The 20,059-nt window shown below is 38.2% G+C and overlaps 1 protein-coding gene across 1 annotated transcript in view; it reads left to right on the top strand.

Moving 5' to 3' along the window:
* PTPRN2 (protein tyrosine phosphatase, receptor type N2) overlaps positions 1–20,059 on the top strand; it is a 1,174,657-nt gene that overhangs the window by 1,115,908 nt on the left and 38,690 nt on the right. The window contains exons 17-18 of the mRNA XM_019507947.1: positions 4,115–4,192; positions 19,932–20,051. Coding sequence (XP_019363492.1) covers positions 4,115–4,192; positions 19,932–20,051 — 198 coding nt within the window. The remainder of the gene's footprint in view (positions 1–4,114; positions 4,193–19,931; positions 20,052–20,059) is intronic.

The following is a 20,059-nucleotide window of genomic DNA, read 5'->3' as shown; positions in this document are numbered from 1 at the left end:
AATTTTAATTCAAGAATATATGGGAACTAATCTACCTTTTTATAATTTTAATACAGAAATGAAAATGATGACTAAGTGTAAGTGTATTTGGATATGCTTTAAGTAAAAGAAAACACATTTAACATATAAATTGAGGCTATTTACAGTCCCCATGTGTGTATATAAATATATAGAAGTAGACTCTATTGGTGTTGGATCAGATTAGAGAACTGCATTCTAAATTGCCCCATTATAGACTTATTCTTAAGGCACTGGTCAGTCCCTGGCCACCTTCCTGTAGCATGGTAACAATCAAAACTGTAGCATTGATTTACAAATCTTGCATACAGTGTTCATGGTCCTAATCACACAATGGTGCAAATTAGTAGCAACTCATTTGGAATCGAAGTATTTAAATCGATATAAATATGGTGCAAGTTCATTACCTCCCTCCCTATCTCTTTGTATAGTAATGATCTTGGGTAGGAGCCAGATATGCCAGTGTCCCATTTACATAAGGATTTCAAAATGGTCAATGACAAAATATGACGTTTTTGTCTTTTAGTTTGAATTTTATGGGTAATCGTTAACAGGAATCTGTAAGTGACCCTCTTAAATCCAAATACAATATAGTTGGCTGTTTACAACTCAAATGCATTGATTTTGCTCTATTTCGTCAATGATAGCTATGAAGTCATGCAGCAGCACAGTCTGTATCTACAGAAAACCCAACAAAAGAATGATTTCTTCAGTGAGGCTCTAAGAAGGAAGGAGCTAGATGGTGCCACATTAAGAAAAATGTAAAGCACAATTAAAGTAGTAGTTTTAGTTCTTTAGGAGAGTAAAGATAAAAACACAATTATTTAGTGTTAGAGACTGAAATTCAAATGAATTAGGTTTGAGCCCTATTAATCATAATTATACGTATTTTGTGCTGTTCTCCAATTTGGGACGTTATAAATCCTCTTTTGTTAAGGGCATGCCCTAGAAGAACACAACACATGGTACTAACTTGCCTTGCATTTATGGCTTATTTGATTTGGTCCCCTGCAGGACTCCTTTCCTAACAATAAGGTTGAATGAGGCAGATGTTTCCTGTGGCTTCTTTTTTGCTCCAACTTTTCCTTTTTTGCTTCTGGCAGTGATAGATACCTAGATTACTGCTATTAATTGCACCTTGGTTTGTGGTGGTCCTTGATCCTTTTTCTCCCATCGTGTTAAAACAGATTGGCACATTATCACACACCCTGGCCATAGCTGCACTGCCATGGAAAATGAGAATTCCATTATAGTGGAACGCTTGTAATAATTGCACCACTTTTTCTTCTAAAAATGGTTGATCCATTTACTGCTGTAAAGAACATGAACTCTGACCTGTGGCAAGAGCAGAGAGAAATCTTATTCTTACTGAACAATAATATATATGTAGCATGATTTCTGAAGATTGTTCTTGTACAAGCTTTTAGCAAACCAGACCTGTTGATTTTTGTTTTCATAAACTGATAGTTTGGGGTCTGAGGTTCTCAAAACTGTTCCACATCCCTTATTTCTTTGTCTCATTTTGGTGAGGTGAGGTGTTAATGAATCCTGGAGAGAAGAGGTCCATGAGAGGTTACAAAATGTTTTGATTTGCTCCGTGATCAGTCAGGTTTAAAATCCATTACTGATTTTATATATTTACTCAAATGTTTATTAACTACAATAAAATAGGCCCCATTCAGTGCTGTGGGTAACCTCATGATCCTTTTACAAATACATTAATACATAAACAAACTGATCCATTACAATTACTGCAGATTACATCAAATCCAATTTGATCAAAGTCATAATTTTTCAAAATTGTCCCAAATTGTGTAGCTTTTGAAGCTGAGACTAAAAGCAGGCATTGTGTTCAGTAAGTTTAGTCTTTGCTCTTTTTTTTTTGTGAAGTTAAAAATCATTTAATGGGGCTTTCTGCCATCTTCTATTTGCTCTGAGCAAATGCTGTTTCTGCTCATAATTGTTTTCTGTACAACAGAATGTGCTTGGAATCTAATAATTGTAATTGTCTTTTGAGTTATTGTTAAGCTGATGACATATTTTACCACTCTGCTTATTATGTTTTTCACGTTTCAAACAGCACCAAGCGTTTATCAGAAAGATGGAGTGCTTAGAAGTATTTCTTCTATGACAGTACCTTATTTATTCCTTGTGTCTCTGGTTTCTGGTGTGTACGCACAAGTGATTGGTTTTAAAAAAAAATCCCAAACATCTTATTATCTTTTTACCTTTTCTCTCTGGCTAAATTTTCAAATTCATAAATCCACAGCTACCTATATAACTAAACAGTATGGTTTTCAGAAGTTCAAGTATACAACAGGTTCTTCTGAGGACAGAGGCTTTCTAGTTTTGTATGGCTTTCGGAAACCAATAAAATGCCAGTTCAGCAAGGCATTTCACTTAAGCCTACAGTTGTCCCATTGGCTTTAGCAGAATTTTTTTTTAAATAGTCGTCTTAAATTTAGTAGAACAAGAGAAAAATTTGAACCCTAATTAAAAAATGTCTAGTTCTGCTTGAACACGTTCTTTGCCGAATTGAGATCTTTTTCAGATACCTGACTAAATTTTTCTTTTTTGAAAATTTTGGCCCTTTTATATGGTCACTAAATTCTGTTCCTGTTTTTGAAAGCAGTTAATTTTTTCTGGTTTAAAAACACCTGCAGAGCTAAATTTTTTACCTCCAAAGGTGCTTTTGGCAAAAGGCAGAAGATGTAAGGCTATAATTATATTTTGACCAGTTGCTTACCATGAACAGTTAGCTGAAAAGACCAACTTTTCAGCAAATCAGTTGCTTAAACAAGAATATATAATGTGGAATTATAATGACTTTCATTTTGTCCAAGATGTCTCATAATAGTATATGATATTTAAAAAGGAGGCTTTTATGCAAAACAGATTCAATGACATAATTCTGCCTGCTTCGGGGTTTTCATGGTGAATTTTAACAGTAGGTCCAGTTTTAATAATACATGAGAAATTAGAAGATAAAGTTTTTTTTTCTACTTTTTTGCAACAACCATCATGTTGTTTTATTAGAATAACTTACATCTGTTCTTTTATGCTCCTTCCTTTTTTATAGTGCGCATAATTATGAGGTGCATTCTTTTATGCTGACATCAACCATCACTGAAAATTTTGATAGGCTATGAATAAATTCAGTAGATGCCTATTAACACAAATATGACTTACATTCATTCCTATTCAGAATTTAACTTCACATACAGTACAGAAGCATATGCTAGGATGAAGCCAAGTCTTTGAGTTACACGTATACAAGTTAACTCTTACCAACTACGTTTCAAGTTTCACACACACACACACACACACCTCTTTCCCTTTATGTTCAAAATTTTGTCTTGCCCTATTAAGGATTAGCTTTTTAAAAAATCACATCAGCAAATCTTCTATTTCAAAGGAGAACGAGTCCTAAGACTTAGGACCAAGAAAACCACCCATCAGTTTGAAAACATTCATTGTAACACGCTAATCCTATTTACTCTTGATGGCTTTGTTTCTTAGACTCTTTTTTTTCTGCTCAGTCAGTCCTTGAATTAAATGTTATAATTAAGGTCTTTAAGCAGAACTTCCTCTATTGAGGCTAAACACATGCATTTAGACAAATCAACTAACCAGCAAAAGCCAGTAACTGAATTTGTTCTCCATTTTTGCTTGTCTTAGTTACATGTGCCCTTGACTAACACGGTGGAAATGGAGGAGATATTTAGATAAGCCCAGCATTCTTTTAATACAGTGTAGAAAAATGTTTTAAATGGCTTCTGGGTTGCTATGACATCAAGAGCATGGATTCAAGTAAATGCTTTGTCAATCGCCTCTCTTAAATGCTCTTTCACTATGTGGTTAGGACATCGGACATTGACCATCATTCATGATTATATTGATTTGGTAACCTCACTCTGCTGTGGCCAGGAGCTTCTTTGACCTAGTGAATGGAAAAAAAATGTTTTGCCCACCTCTGAGGATGTGAAGACTTATCAATTCATGGCTGTTACCAAGAAACACATCATTTTCCTAACCTGTCTAGGGCTTTTGTTTTGCTTTTAATAAACCTGATCTGCGCTCTCCTTCCTCACTCCAGATGGACCATGACCCCAGGAACCCAGCGTATATTGCTGCTCAGGGCCCTCTTCCTGCTACTGTTGCTGACTTCTGGCAGGTAAGTTAAACCTGTTTTGAAAGTTCTTGTACGAACCTGAACTAAGCTATGAGTTTGACACCTTTCTGACCTTTCAGTAGTATATAGAGTGTAAAATCCATTATGTTTTAGGCAGAGCTTGTAATAGATTGGCAGGATATCCCAAGTTTGCACATACCTTTCAAAACCATCATGTTGCTTTTGAAGTTGTGTAAATATAAGAATTATGCTAAAGATTTGTTCTTGTCTTGAAATTATATGGGGAATTGTAAGCTAAAAATATTCATACTGGAGCAATTTAGACTTTGTCTAATTTTAAGGTCTTGCAAGTAAGACTCTTCATTTTCAGAGGTCCTGACATCCCCCAAAAGCTAGTAAAGCATAAGCCTACATTCTACATTGACTTACATATCCTTAAGTTTATGTGCTGTGGGGGGTCCCCATGAAGTCTGCTTCTAAGACCCCAATTCAGGGAATTTTAAGTATTGTTTCTAAGTAAGGATTTTTTTCTTGTACTAGGGCCACAATGCATAAAACTTCAGTGTTTACATAAATCCTGGCAGGATTGTCCTAGGCCTGCATTGTAGTTACCCTGACATAAACATAGACCTATTTTGCATGCGCCGTATCAGGTAGATGCATGCAAATTCCTGACTTGGGCGTACACTTAGCTGGGTATGTGCCCATCTAATGATGTGTGCATTTAAATCAGTTGTACTCCAGTACATAGCACCATAGTGTGTGTGTGTGTGTGTGTGTGTGTGTGTAGTGGGGGGTGAATTTATCTACAAGCACAAACGTCTGCCTGAAACATACTGAAACTCAAGCTGTTAGTAATTAGACAGCATTATAAATCATCAGGGCTTATCATCAGAAGCAGAAAATGTTTTTATTTGCTACACTGTTATTTTGCATTACAAACAGAGAATTTTTAGCGGAAGATAGAGGATCTATGAATACAAATTTCAAAAGTGTCCATGTAATTGAGGAGTCTAAGTCTGAATGAAAATCATCTCAGCCCTGATCCCAATTGTCCTTGTAGGCACCTAACCAGGACCTTGGTTGACCCCATTCCAGCAGCTGCAAAACCACCCAGGCATCTCCATTTTGGCCTTGAAATATTCCCTGAGCACCTCCTGCACATGCTCAGAAGCAATACAGATCAGCTACCTAAGTACCTAGCTCCTGCTAAACTCTGTTGCAATCCCAGTTAGTTTGGGAGGAAAGTACAAAGGAGTCCTCAATTCTTTAGGTTGAGATGGAGCCCCCTAAAAACTGCTGGGCACTGAGAACTTGCATGTATGTCGCTCATCACAGAAGGCATGGTGCAGGCCTGCTGCCCTCCGTTGGCCCAATAGCTTGTGGGTTAGAAACCTGACCAGGGAGCAAGTGACCAGGTTCTAAGCTGTCCCCACTCGGAGGGGACTCAAACCTGTACTTCCCAGGAAAGTGCTAGGCTGGGAGGGATCACCACACACTCTTCCTGTTGAGTTCAGACTACCGAGAGCCAAGAGTGCAAGATTCATGAAGACAGAGGAACAGGCAAGTGGATGTGTGAATCTGTAGCCTAGTGGGTAGAGTGGGGAGCTCCCAGTCCTAGTTTGCAGGATTGCTTATGCCTTTTGCATTAGCTAGCTATTGGATAAAACAGTGGTCTCCAAAGTGGGGTGCGCAAGACAATCCATTGGGGTGCGGAAAGAAAATATTAGAACTTCTATTTATATTTATATAAATATACATATATTGGGGGGGGGGTGCTCAAAATTTTTTTTACTGACGGGGTGCACAAATATAAATATACATATATTGGGGGTGCGTGCTCAAAAATTTTACTGATGGGGGGTGTGCGATCAAAAAAGTTTGGAGACCACTGGGATAAAACACAGAGATAACCTGGTAGCAGGGCTGGGGAATCCAGCTCTTAGGCATTTCCTGTAGATCAGTTGTAGGCACCTCCTTCGTAGCAAGTAGCTCAGTCCATTCCTTGCAAAGGCATCCTAGGAGCACAGTCCTGTTGATCTGGATCATCCCCCTGGTGTCAGGTGCCTCTACAGAGGCGCACACAATGTCAGTTTGGACCTGGTTCCTAATCTCTCTCTTTCTTTCACCTTAAATCCCAGGAGTATTTTCTATTCAGGTTATCATCGCTGCAGAGATTTTATATTTTTTCTACATCTATATTTTCTGCTATGTTTTGTTGGTAAATAGAAACTAGATCAAAATTTTAGGACATTTTTTTTTTCTGATTCCTCATACCTGGATTTTTAGATGCTCAGTTTGAAATGCACTTGGCTGGATTCTCAGAAATGTGTAGCAAATGCATCTGTTTGAGACCATTGGTAACGGCTGGTTTGGGGCCTAAATTTTCAAGTGATGGACTATGGAGCAATGATTCTCAACCAGGATGCTGTGGCACTCTGCAGTGCTGCGATAGCGTTTGAAGGGTGCTGCTAGGAAAGAGGAGATAAGTGAGAAAAATATAGGCTGCAGTGAGGAGATAAGATCAGGCTTTTCCAGCCTCTCCTCCTCCACTTGACCTACTGTATTTCCTACTAACTGGGTGCGTCTATACATGCCCCTATGGTACCGTTGTTACTGTGTCATCGCTAAATCATAGCGTGGTAATAGTGCACTGTGCCAGCGGCGCTTGGTTATTTTTAGCTGCTACTTCACCATGGCGACACACTATAGCAAGGGAGCGCATCGCTATGGTGATGTATCTGCGGCATCACAGCTTGTGCCCACTGATGCTACACTGTCGTAGTGTCTGGTGTAGACGCCCTCTGTTCCTCCTCCTTCCTGGCTTCTCCACTTCAACCAAGTGAGCACTACAATAAATGCATTTTTTTTAAGCAGGTGCTACTCAATTCACAAAAGTTTTGGAGGGGTCCCTTGAATCTAATAAGGTTGAGAACTGCTACTTTGGTGTGATCTTTTTTTTTTTTTTTTTAGGAGTAACAGCACTGAAGCAATTTGCAATCTGCACTTTCTGACAGTCACAGCCCTTTAAGATATGTCAGGTTGGATGTTCTTAATCATGAGTTTCTTGTATAAAAATATTAGACCTTTGTTTCTTAAATTGAACATTCAAAATCAGAAGACTCATTTGGCCTTATTAAAAGAGAAAGGTCTTTACAGAACTTCGACGTGTTTTTACAAAGAAAAATGATGGTCCAATCCCAATAAGATTAGGCATACCTATGCTACATTTATTGGTAATGATGTCAGGTAAGGCACAGTGGTACAGATAGCAGCGTGCTGCTGTCGAACAGAATACAAGCGGTCAAATGACCCTGGCTATGTACTCCGGGTGCTTGTTTGTTCTGAAGCCCATGCCATCACATCTTCACCTCTGCTCAGTGTTACCAGCATTAGCTACATTAATTTTAGCACAAGTAAGCACACCTATATGTGCTTAACTCACACCTTCATTTTGTCGTGTAGGCATAACCTTTTTCATATTTCAGTAGCAACTAAAAACCATGTTCAGACGTAAGTGCTGTGTCCATGGTCTGGTTCACCGATACAAACTCCAAAACCCACCTCTGAGCCTGTGATGGAGAGAGTTTTTGGAAAAGTGAGTCACCGGCCATTCTGTACACGTCCTCTCTCCCTCCCTGCCCAACACTTGTTCTCATTCTTTTTTTCCCAACCACTGTTCTCGTTCATCAAGTCCATAGACCCAGTTCTGTTGCCATGTATTTTTTTTTTTAGGAGTTACTAGGGGGTTGCACTAATTAATTAAAACAAAAGATCCCTAGAGTCGTTAAGGTAGGGGGATTCTGTCAGACTGGAGAGAAGGACATCCCTAATTTCCCTGTGTTTTTTGAGTGATGAGATCCTTAGACCTGGTGGCTCTGAGTTCTATTTAATACCCTTAGTGGAATGGCCACCCAAGGAGATACAACTTTCATGTGCTTCTCTAGGGTAGAGGAGACCTATTCCCCGTATCAGGCTGTTTGTTTTGTGGAATGACAGGAATGTTTGTGCGCCCTCTATCATTGTTTTGAGTTAAATAACCATGCGTGGCAATTGTTTGGGGTGGGATAATGTTAGGTTTGCTGAATAGGGCCAAAATCTTTTTGATATCGTCTCTTTGAAGATGCTAGCTAAGGAGGCTCCTAAAAGTAATTTTGGCCAGAGTGAACTTTCCATGATTCCACAAAGCAAATGCATTAAAATCCTGACTCTTAAAAATGTATGTATGTAGTTATCTAGTATTTATATATGTAGGTCATCCATTAGACTTCTAACTAGCCCTTTGCAAATACAAAATTCTCAATTTTTCATATTCACTTGCAAAAATCAGAAGTGAAATGATGCGCACGCATATGCATTTGTTAAATTAGATGCTTAAGGAATGGAGTTTGTGTATGAAATATTGGCCTTACTACAAGCAGGACAAGTTGGAGTCAGTCACAGCAAGATATAGTGGGGGGCTAAATTCAAATACTCAGCCTTTTCAATTAGAGCAGTTAGCCAGTTTGGGGAGCCCTGTTCCACTTAGGAGGAGAAATCAATGAAGCAGTGAGATACAAAGTCCTGTTTTCCCGAACACAAGAGGAATCAAACAAGAGGAGACGGGCTTCAGTTTTCTTTCTTTTCTCTTTGCTCACAGTTCCAAGCCTCTTTCAGGTAACTCTTTACCCAAAAAAATCTTACTCTCTCAACCTTTTTTCCTTTCAGGCTTATGGTAAAAGGGCTTTTCTTGCTGAGGCTTCTTTGCTCTCTTCTGTGTCCCTCCTGTGTGTTTTTGCTTCTTCTCTAACATACATCTCCTTCAGGTAACATCCAAGTTCCTGTGTTTGCTACCTCAGCCTACAGAGCAAGTCTTTGAAGTCTCATGACTCTCTTCCTAACCAAGCTTGGCTGTTTGGGGTCCCAGTTCCTTTTTCTTTTTTGCCATCTGGTCTGCTAAGGAGTTTAGGTCCATGCTTGTCTTGAATGAAGGGTGTCAGTTAAGACCCCCTTGAAGTTCTCCTTACTCACTTCTATAAGTTACCCTAATGGGGTCCAAAATGGTTGTTCTGACTCATTTCAACAAAAAGAAAAGAAACAGTCACCAAAATGACAATTTGACAAGGTCAGCTATTTAGTTTGAGTTTGGTTTGTTCGCCCCATTCAGGCCATTTTCACTTTCCCCACTCAAACTGGTTTCACTGAGAGCAAGACAAGTTAAAAGAAATAGGCCAAAGGTTGCTTAGAGTGCATTTAGAAGTTGTAGGGCAAAATGGATTTAAATAGGGGATAAAATAGGCATATGAAAATTAATTAAAGTAGAACCTATTAGGAATATTTTTTTTAAATTGGCCTTGTTTAGTAAGTTTTTTTTATACTAAACCAGGCAATCGAGTAGAACACCTCAAAATCTTTGCTCTTCAGCCTTAAGCTATCATTCTTGCAGATGAAGCGAGATAGGTGCCCTTTTAAAACTTAATTTGAAACCTATGTGAGAATTCTTTTCCCCTTGCAGGTTGGCCGTCTGTTAGAGGCTTTTTAAGACTTTTTAAGGATTGAAAGAAATTAATTTTAAATCCTTTCAAATGTTAACAAGATGTGCTTTCACCTAAAGACATAGCAATTTTATAAATGTTAATCATTTGCTTGATAGGCTTTATCTGTACTGTTTAGTCATTAATAGCTCATCTGTATTACTTCATTATTAAATTTGCTGTTACTATTGATCTACATTTACGTTTGTGAGTATTTAATTTTGGTGGAACTGGCTCCTCGAGCCTTTGTTGGTTCCAGGAAAGACTGGGGGTCAGTACTTGACTGACCTGCTTTGCCTTCCCACATCAGGTATGTTGTACCCAAGCTTCATAATCTGTCTTTGCACTTGTATATGCTGCTCAAAAAGAGAGTTCATCTCAGCCCCTTCTGGGAAACCTCCAAATGCTGCTTTAATTCCTTTTTGTAAAGCCTACAGTTGCTTTAGGTTGTTTGTAAAATTTCCTCTCATTTTGTTTTCATTCCTTTTGGCCATTTTGGATTTCTCAGACCCCCTCCGTTATTAGTTCTGTCTTGGTTCAACATTAATTCCATCTCGTGAGTTTTTTTTCCTCCTTGGAAAAGGGGTCCAACTCCTCAGACCGCAGGTCGTGTTTCTTTTTGCTTCTTAAGTGGCCAAGCAAATTTTTAGGCCTGCAGATTTTTTTTCAGTTACAGGGAGAAATTGATAATGAAGCCCATGTATTTCTTTAATGCAATCATGTTTTATTTACAGTTAATATACAAAGTCCTATTTCCCAGGAAATAGCAGAGCCAAATCAATAGGAGGTAATTTTTTTCCTTGCCATTTTGGGCCTATTTCAACCAACTTTTTATCCAAAAACTCTCTTTTTTCACTCTCCCCCCCCCCTTCCCCCAGTGTCACATTAGCAGGACTGCTGTGGTTGTGGCGTCTTTACTTCTCCTCTGTGTCTTTTGTGTTCCAGCTGCTTCTTTCTCACACCTCCAGTGTTTGCTTTATTAGTCTCCAAAGAAATGATTTGTCCCGCGTGGTTCTTCATGGACCTATGCTTTTTGCATAGTGACAACCTATTGTTTCTTCTTTCTGATTCCATAAAGAAGTTTATTTCTGATATTCATCTTGAATGAAGTATGACAGCTAGGTCCATCAGCTTCTGTGAGATTTCACCAGACTTCACTACATAACAACATTCAAATCTAACTTGACTGGAACACAATTCAGAAGAACAAAGTTGGAGAGCACTTCAGATCTATAGCCAGTTGTTGCAGCTGGAGTTTCATGTTGGGAGTAATTTTGAAAGCAAAAAATGTTATTTTGTGATTGAACAGGATATATAATTTCATGAACTGAAGGAAGGTTATTTGACTTACGTAGGCTTCACTTAACTTGTGAAGTATCTTAAGGAGACTTCTGATCGTGTTACATAAGAAGTGCTAGTAGGTACTAGGATATTTAGAGCTTATTATTCTTGCATAGAGAGAAATAATATTTTAATTATCTCTGCCTTATAAATGTATGCCAGTTCCAAATAGAAGTTAATTTTCTGTAGGAGGCTTATGTCCCCCTCCTTTTAAGACACTCAGTTCCTCTTGATGATCTTGTTGAAAACTTGAATTCCCAATATTTTGTCCTGTTTTTGACATTCCATTCACTTGGGTCTTTGTCTCCTCTACCAACTTTTGGCTGAACCAGCCTGGCACCACTTCCTTTATTTTTTCCATGAAAGTTTTGGATAGGGAGGCTGGTCCTGTTCCTGGGGTTGAGTGTGCTGCATCTCAGTTCTCCTGAGAGAGGAGACTGCAAATTATATGCATAATTATTAAGCATGTGTATTGTAACTATTCATATATTTATTTTACTGTGTATTATATAATAACATAAAATACTATTTTACACATATTTCACATATGTGAAGACAGGGTGTGCTGGAGATCAGGCACCCCTGGTAGCCCCCAAGGGTGTGGTGTAGACATACATAAGAAAAAATGTGGCAAAGCAGGAAACTCAGCCTTTCTCTCCTGAGTCCCAGTCCCAGGGCATTTAGCCCCAAGATCATATTTCCATTCAAACGTAGAAGTTAATTGAATTGGGGCCTGGTATACGTGGTGCAGTACCAACATGGAAATGACAATTTTCACTTGACATAATTTACAGTCTAAAAAAAGACTAGACATAATAGGCTGGTGAGACGAGCAAGTTGTGGTGGAAAGCAGGAACAGCTCTTTGGGGTCACTGGAATGCCAAAGCAGGTAGATTTTGATTGATTTTCTTATGCCAGGAGCTAATTGAATATGATCAGAATTAGTTAAAATATTAAATATTGCTTTCCTCCAAATCTGCAAAAACTACCTTAGGACTTGGATTATTGAATTGGGAAGCTGGTGAAATCCAGTAACTTCAGAATATACTGCTTTAGTTGTGGAAGCACTTATTCTTGAATCTTTGACTTGGTTTTGGAATTTAGAAAAGGAAACAATAATATTGTTACCTAATGGCTTCCTCTGTAGCATGAGTTGGCAGTCTCCACATGTAGTTTCCAGTGGGCACGTATAACTGTACACTTGAGTACACCAGGTGACAGTGGCACATGGTGCAGTGTCAGTATCTGTGCTACCAGCAATACAGCTGCTGCTACAACATTTTCCAACATACCATATGGCCCCAAATAAGACATGTACCTTGTTTGTGGAAAGCAGAATGTAGAAAAAGGGATTTTTTAAGAATTGTGGCAGACTGTGGCACATAGAGTACGCCTTCTCGAAACAGTGGATGCACTTAAACATTTGCTTTACTAAAGAGTTGACTAATTAGCTCTACAGTAAAGTGTCACCATCTACACATGCACCAGCATTAGGATGCAGTGAATTAATTAACTGCCTTAAGATAGTACTGTTGGGGATGGCACTATGTTACACCAGGGTAATTGCACTGAAACACACATGTAGACATTGATTGGGAGCGTAAATTGTGCCCAACCAGCCAGCGGCCTACTTCACTCTGGCTCAAATTGCTTCTATCCCTGGTGCACATGTAGATACTGCACCTGGGAGCAGTCTACTCTGGCTCAAACTGCTCCAGAGGCAATTGCTTTGCATTAATTGCACATGTATGTGCACTCAGGGGGCATGTCTTGATGAGCACGCACATGTGGTTTATGGTGCCTCAAACCCGTTTGAAGCACTGCAGATCACATGCGGTGCACGTGCACCCATTCACTGTGCTGCAGATTTGCAGTGCAGTACCAGAATTTGACACCTAGAGATTCCAGTTAAAAAAAAAAAAAACAAAAAAAAAAACACTGCAAAAAGCAGTGTGGCACATGCAGCAGCAGTGTGTGCTGCTAGAAACAGAGCCTGGGCAGGCTCCAGGTGGGCAGACCACTACTGCTGCTGCCGTGGGAGGCCCCCAGGACCCCAGCCTCCCCTAGCCCACCCTGGACAATTTGCCCCAGTGTATCCAGAAAGTGTGGCATCCCAGGAAACCCTCGGGAGGGAAGCCACAGAAACCTTCTGGTGTGGCAGAACAGCAACAAGACTGGACCCCAGCCCCTTTCAAGGGCAATAGCAGTAGCTTATAAGTAGTAGTTATTTCTTTGCAGTAAAGTAATTCTTTGTATGGGTTCCTGTAGTGTTGTTTCCAAAAGCATCATCAAGATATACAAAGACTGCATGCAGCAGCTTATTTGCTCTGAGCCAACTCAGTGCTGCTTCAGGCACAAGCTACTGTGCTCAGCCAAAAACAGCTGCCAGAGAATTAATGCATGATTCTGCCTCTTGTGCTTACAAAGGCCGCCTTGGCAGCAATTAGAACACAGTGTCTCCCTGCTTCTATTCCAGTGAAGAAAAATCAGCTTCCCTGCTGAAGACATGCTTTCCAATTTTGGAGGGCTGATTTTGGGGGCAAAGGTGCATGTGGTATGTGAGTAAATGTGTTTTATTTGCACCCCCACACACACCTTTGTTATGTTACTGTGGTTGTCACCAAAGCTACCATATCAAGTAGCATGCTCACATGATCTCTCAGGCCAGGTACTAAATGCATGTTCCAGATGCATTGACAGGGTTGTGGGGGGCACCTGCAGTGTCCCGGTCCTAGCTGTGGATAAATATGACTTCAGTCCCTAGTTCTCTCAATCCAGCACAAAATGCAAACTCTAAAAACAAAATTTAAAAATAAATGATTGTTTGCTTTTTTTCCCCCACATGTGCACTATGAAGAAAGACGTACAGAATACATTGCTTTCAAGTTGTCCTGATTCATGAGTTTATTTTCCTTGCATGGAACTGAGCCTGCTGTGTCCCTAATCAGTTCACACCTTTAAAAATAAGAGCAGCTAAAAAGAGAGTCATGATGATCTGATGTGTAAAATATGCATATTTAATTTGATAAATGAAAGATGGCAAGGAAGAGATGGGTACATAACTCTATTCCTTAGAGCCCAAATAGCATGTCAAGCTATGTGAAATAAATACATCATAAGTAATTGCATAGCCATTCAGTAAAGCAGTCCATGCTTACCCTAGTAATCTTAAATTGCAGCTCAGATTGAAAGGGGGCATAGTAGTGGGACTCTTCCCATTTCCACCCATTGGCCAAACTCTCCTCTATCAACACCAGGATGAGCTGTTCCATAGTATATTGTGCTCATTTTCATAATACAATTGCCCCTCTTTTGTGTGTGTGCATTTATAAGTAGCAAAATAGTTGAGTGTTGATGTTTAAATAACCATGATTAAGCTTCAGTTAGCACCCTACTGAGATGAGTGGGAACAGTTTGTCTCCTTTAGCCTGTCTGCAGCATGTGTAGGCATACCTGCTTAGTTAACTTTAACCTTATTAACTTGCATACCAGTAGCACCGAAAAGGCAACAGCATTGGCTAGCCAAGTGAGTAAGTACTCGGTGTCCTGGGTGTAGTAGTCCAGTCTACACTGAAGCCCAGTCTATACTGACTCCAACTTCACTGCTGTTGTTTCCTGAGCTAGTTAGTTTTAACTAGGTCAAGTGTGCATGTGTATGCTGTAATCTTGCCCTCAAATACAATGTGGACTTACTGTTATTGGCTTTCATTTGTCAAAGTACTGATTTTCTGGGCTAACTAGCTGAGCCATGACTTGACCTATTTTGAACTGGTGTATCATGCTTTGACACAGAATTAGGTTTCTTAGTGATCATATGTTTTAATGGAGAATAACTATTTGTGTGGATGTTTCTTAAGTTTTAGTTAAAAACCAGCAACCTAAAGATTCAAACAAGATTTGTCTTAAATGTTTGTTATTTCAATAAAAAGACAAAATATATTTACGTTTAAAATTTTACTATTTCATCAAAAAAAATTATCTGGGGGAGGAGGGGAGGGGGAAATAATTTCCTGATTGGCTCTGTCCAGGTAGGCAGGCTATTTTCCAAATGAAGAACTTAAAAATAAATCACTTTTTGGGGAAGTAATTAACTTCATGAAGTGTGACAGATAAACCATGATTCTGTAAGGATTTTAGTGTGTCATTTTTAAGAACCTTTCTTTATTGATAATGAGGCTTTCCTTGTCTAAATTGTATGTACCATTATTGTATAAATTTTTTTAGAACTTTGTACAGTAATACTAAGCTGTATTACCTTGCTTTAATAAGTTATCTTTTGTGCAGCTATTTTGGTGTCTGTCTTAAAATAGCCAAGATGTGACTGCTAAAAATTCCATTAACATATTAATGATTACTGAATGATCAGCTCATTATTTTTAATGAACACACTCTGAATTTAACCTATGACCATATGTGTTTTCTACACTTAAATCCATGCATTCTTAAAATATGTCCACCTATTTCTTACTGAAGAAGTAGGATGTTTCTAGTTGGAATACAGGCATGTTCACTTTCCTAGTCATTAACATAAAGAAGGGAATTAGTGGTCTTCCCAATTATCATTTTGAAAAATAACTTTTTAAAAAAATCCCTCTTCCCTCATAAGAACACTTGAAAATCTAAATACTTAATTAAGTATTTATTTAAAAGTTAGTAAACAAGGGGCTTCTGCGCAGTAACGTCACTTAAAAGATGTTCACTGGCGCTACTGTGCATTTATTTATTGCTTGCTAATACAAGTAATAAATGCGCAGTAGCGAGCGACTGTGTAGTAGTGTCTTGTGTAAACATGCCCAAGGAGAACTTTATAAAAACACTCTTTTAAAGGTTTTCAGCTTATGATAATGCTGAGAGCAGTTCTTCTGTTTACAAATCATTTTTTATACTTTTTCAGAAATCAGTCCTACAATGTTATAAAATTAATTTGCCCAGAGCAAAATTAATCCCTGCAGAGGACCTCAGCAGTCACCACTTATATGGGACAAACATGACACATGGCCCTTATTCATGTTCTTTAAATATGGTGAATTACAGCCACAAGTCATCCCTCTGATGACAAATATACTATTCGTCTTAGGGTTGCAGGTTTCAACCTTTAATTTGCAATGAATGAAAAAGAAATGAGAAATTCATTTTGGTGAGAGATGTTTTGAGGATAAAGCTTAGAGCAGAAGCTCATTAAAGTGAGTTTTGTTAATCCCATATTCACGTAGACTGCACATAGAAGACTCTCATAGAAAGGTACTCTGTACTTATTTCTCAGCATATATTGCATAGCAAATACTTTGTTACTTTTACTCAATATACTTGCATTCAAAATTTTGTAATATATTGGAAGTATTATAATAAATTATTAATATGGAAATGCATGTGCTAAGTGAACAAAGTATATATTGTTTGGCATTATTATTTTATTATTATTCATAATATTGCAGCATTACAGTCAAAGGCATCATCATACTAAGCCCTGTACAAATACAAAAACAGCCCAGCTCCAAAAGTGCTTGCAATCTCTTCATTCTCTTATCATATATGTTTCTTCATTTTTTTATCACATAATTTGCTTACTTTTCAAAATTCAGAATTTTCAGTTAATCAAATCATTTTGAATCTAATTGAAGCATATCTTCTGTTCCCAAAGTTTCCATGTGAAGTTTGCATCAACAACCTGAAAGAAATGAGGCCACAACTTCTGTGCAGAGTAGGGCTGTGCAAAGCTTTGGTTGCTGATTCGATTCAGTGGAGATTAGGCCTGATTCAGTGGCTGAATCTCCAAATCTGAATCAAATCAGGAGACCCTTTAATCTTTCCGAATTGAGTTGGAACCCTCTGAATCGATTCGACGGGAACGTGGGGGGATTCCCAGCGTGCTCAGCGGCGGACACGGAAGTGGACCATTAAGTCCACTTCTGGGCCACTGCCAAGCATGCCCTCCTCCCGCCCCCCCTCCCCTCCCCACACTCCTGTGGGACGCTCCATCCACCCCACCATCTCAGCATTCATGAGCCACACCTGGTACCTCAAGGTATGTAGAAAAAACATTTAAAGCTGTGTCTATGGCCGAATCCCTGATTGTCTGAATCAGCATTGAATCTTCAGATTCAGCCAAATCAAATCAGGACAGCGATCCGAATCAACAAATCGAATCACTGTCCCCTGAATCAGGCTGAATCTGAACCGAACAGGGCCTGCTTCACACACCCCTACTGCAGAGCACAGAGCAAATCCTTTGTTTTTTCTTTAATACAGAGACACAACCCATGGAGACTATGTTGCGGTATGCAGTGCTCTATTTTGATCAGCCTTGTCTGGCCACACTGAACACGCTAAAGTATTACATGCATGGAGCTGTAGTTTCAGGAGGTCACATCTCCAGTTTTAAAATATGAGGTCATCCGTAGGGCACACTGTTAAAACTCTGTGGACTATATTTGACCCATCCCTCTAGTACTTTATTCAAAAGGAAATCCAAATAACTGCTTCATGGCTCAGTATAATAATATTAAAGAAACAGAGTAAATATTATAGTCTGCAAGTCACAGTCAATGAGTCTTAGTAAATATCTCTTACAAATGGTAAGCACGGGAGATGCGGTCATGACTGCCTTGTAACAATGATGATGATAGCAGTAGATTGCATTGCCTGCTTGATTTAGTATATTTGACTTCTCTGTTTTCACACAATGACCTAAAAGAAATATTATACCCCAGAGTAACTTTGAAATTGTTTGTTTAAATTAACTTTCATTTGGATTTATGCTTAATGAAATCTTCAGAGATTCAGACAGCTCCTCTGTAATGAAATGTTGTATCTTTGAACCAATGAACAGGGTTGCCAAACTGTAAGGATTCCTCTCTAAACGAGTGGGCTTTTATAATGTTACACTTGGGTGGCACAACCAGAGTGCTAGATGATTAGTTTATGGTCTAGATCATTGTATTTTTATTACACTCATAAAAACTGTGTTTCTCCTCATTTTCGTAATGGCTTCAATGAGCTTCTATACCTTCTAAAGGCACATTAAATTGTTATGTGAGGAAAGTAGCGATTTAGTGAGGCTAGTTTTAAAGTAAGTTACTTTTTTTTTTTTAAATTCTTAGCTTAGTCTGATTTAGGGCTATAGAAATATGAAAGTATGTGGGACCAATTGAAATTTGTATTATTTTCCGTAAGTACACATAAACTACCAGTAAAATTGGCAAACTTAAGAGCAATGCAACCACTAATGAGAAATAGAGAGATAGAGACATTATATATGTATATGTATAGTTATATAAAATAAATTATAAACTATTACGTTAACCTATATTTATTATTGTGTAGTTCTGAGTACTGGTGGAGAAGAGTCTGATACCCTTCAAAGATCCTGTTCAGAGAAGGCCATTCTTTTTTGCAGGAAGGGAGGAGGAGGAGCAGGAGAGACAAAATATTTTTTCTCTTTAAAAAAATTGACATCAATTTCTTTCTCCCTGTTTCTTCTCCACTATCACACATAGCTCCAAACTATAGAAACCTTAAATATATTTCAACTAAGTACCATTAAGCTGTGACTCGAAAACTGTTTTAAGAATTTTAGTTGTTATACTGTATAAGGAAAAAAACCTTATGCAAAAAAAGAAATATTTTTGCACTCATAAAAGGTACCTTTAAAAAATGAGACTTTATACTATTAAGTATAAATGGAAAAGCTTTTCTATTCACTGTATGGTATGCCATTAAAAAAAATCTTTTAATTGAATGTATCATCATTGCGCAGTTTAGACAAAGGCCTTTTTTGTTTACAAAATTTACATTTCAATACAGTTGCTTATAAATATTTCTGTGAAATAAATGTAACCCTTCACAAAAAGAGCAGTTTTCTTTTCACTCAGTAATTTTATATGCTAATAAAAACACAGTGAAAGTTGTATGCAAATATAACATCAATGTACAGCACAATAATAATGGTTTTTAGTGACTATGCTGCTTGGTATTAATTCACAGGAGTGTTTTTGTTCAGCCATGAGCTGTGTTTGGAACACAGATATGCCAGACCATCTTTGCTCATTTTGTTGTTTGTGTGAAAACATCCAGAAACCCTTTAGTTGAGGATGTCTTAGAGTCTTATATTCTACAATGTGACTATTCTAAATTATTAAATAGTCACGCTGTTAGCTAAGATTCACTGTTCTCTTCTGTTCCCTCTCTGTGTATGTTTTGGGAGTGGATAGCCTGGAGTATGGATTGCACTGTTTCATTTTATATCCTGCATAAAATTTAAATTAAAAATGTACATGTCTGCAAAAGTCTTTTTTTTAGGCACTATGGTTTTGAAAAGAACATTTTTCCGTATGAAAGATTTCTTGATTAAAGGTTTTTGTTTTTGCTTTTCCTCTTAAGCTTGGTTGGATGCAACTTTTATGATTGTTTCATTAATATAGTAATTCAGCAGCTTTTGTACATGACAAACAGCAAGAAGAAACAAATCTGAGCATACAAGCACATTTCATTTTGCATTACCTTAGCAGGTCAATATATTGTTAATTATATGTCTCCATGCTGCTTTAGCATAAAACATCAAGTGCTAAACAGTTGTTGTTTTTGAAAGCATAATGCAGTTTTTTGTGGATCTGTAAGTTCTGAAAGAAAAGCAGCTGAGTGCAGTACTAGGAATGGGGAGTTTTGTTTGGGGGGGATTGTGTGCGTGTGTGTGTGTGTGTTCTTTAAAGCATTGGAAATTCTTTAATATTTCATGGAAGCATGTAAAATATGCTGCCATATATTCAGGGTTTTGAAAGCAGCTGCAGAGTAAAAGTGTCTAATGAAAATGAAATAAATTTCCTGTGAATGGAATAAATTTTGATTGTGTGTCTGAGTGCAGTAATTATACATGTCACGCAGTAATTAGGCAGTCACAGTGTGGCCATGGTGTCTGTCTTTGTCTGCAGATGGTCTGGGAGAACGGCTGTGTCGTTATTGTCATGCTGACACCCCTTACTGAAAATGGAGTCAAGCAGTGCTACCACTATTGGCCAGATGAAGGGTCAAATCTCTACCACATATATGAGGTACTTAA

This window comes from Gavialis gangeticus, unplaced genomic scaffold (genome assembly GCF_001723915.1).
Source record: "Gavialis gangeticus isolate Ggan-Ray unplaced genomic scaffold, GavGan_comp1, whole genome shotgun sequence".
Lineage (NCBI taxonomy): Eukaryota > Metazoa > Chordata > Crocodylia > Gavialidae > Gavialis > Gavialis gangeticus.
The sequence above is the reverse complement of the archived record's forward strand: the minus strand, read 5'-3'. Positions and strand labels throughout refer to the sequence as shown.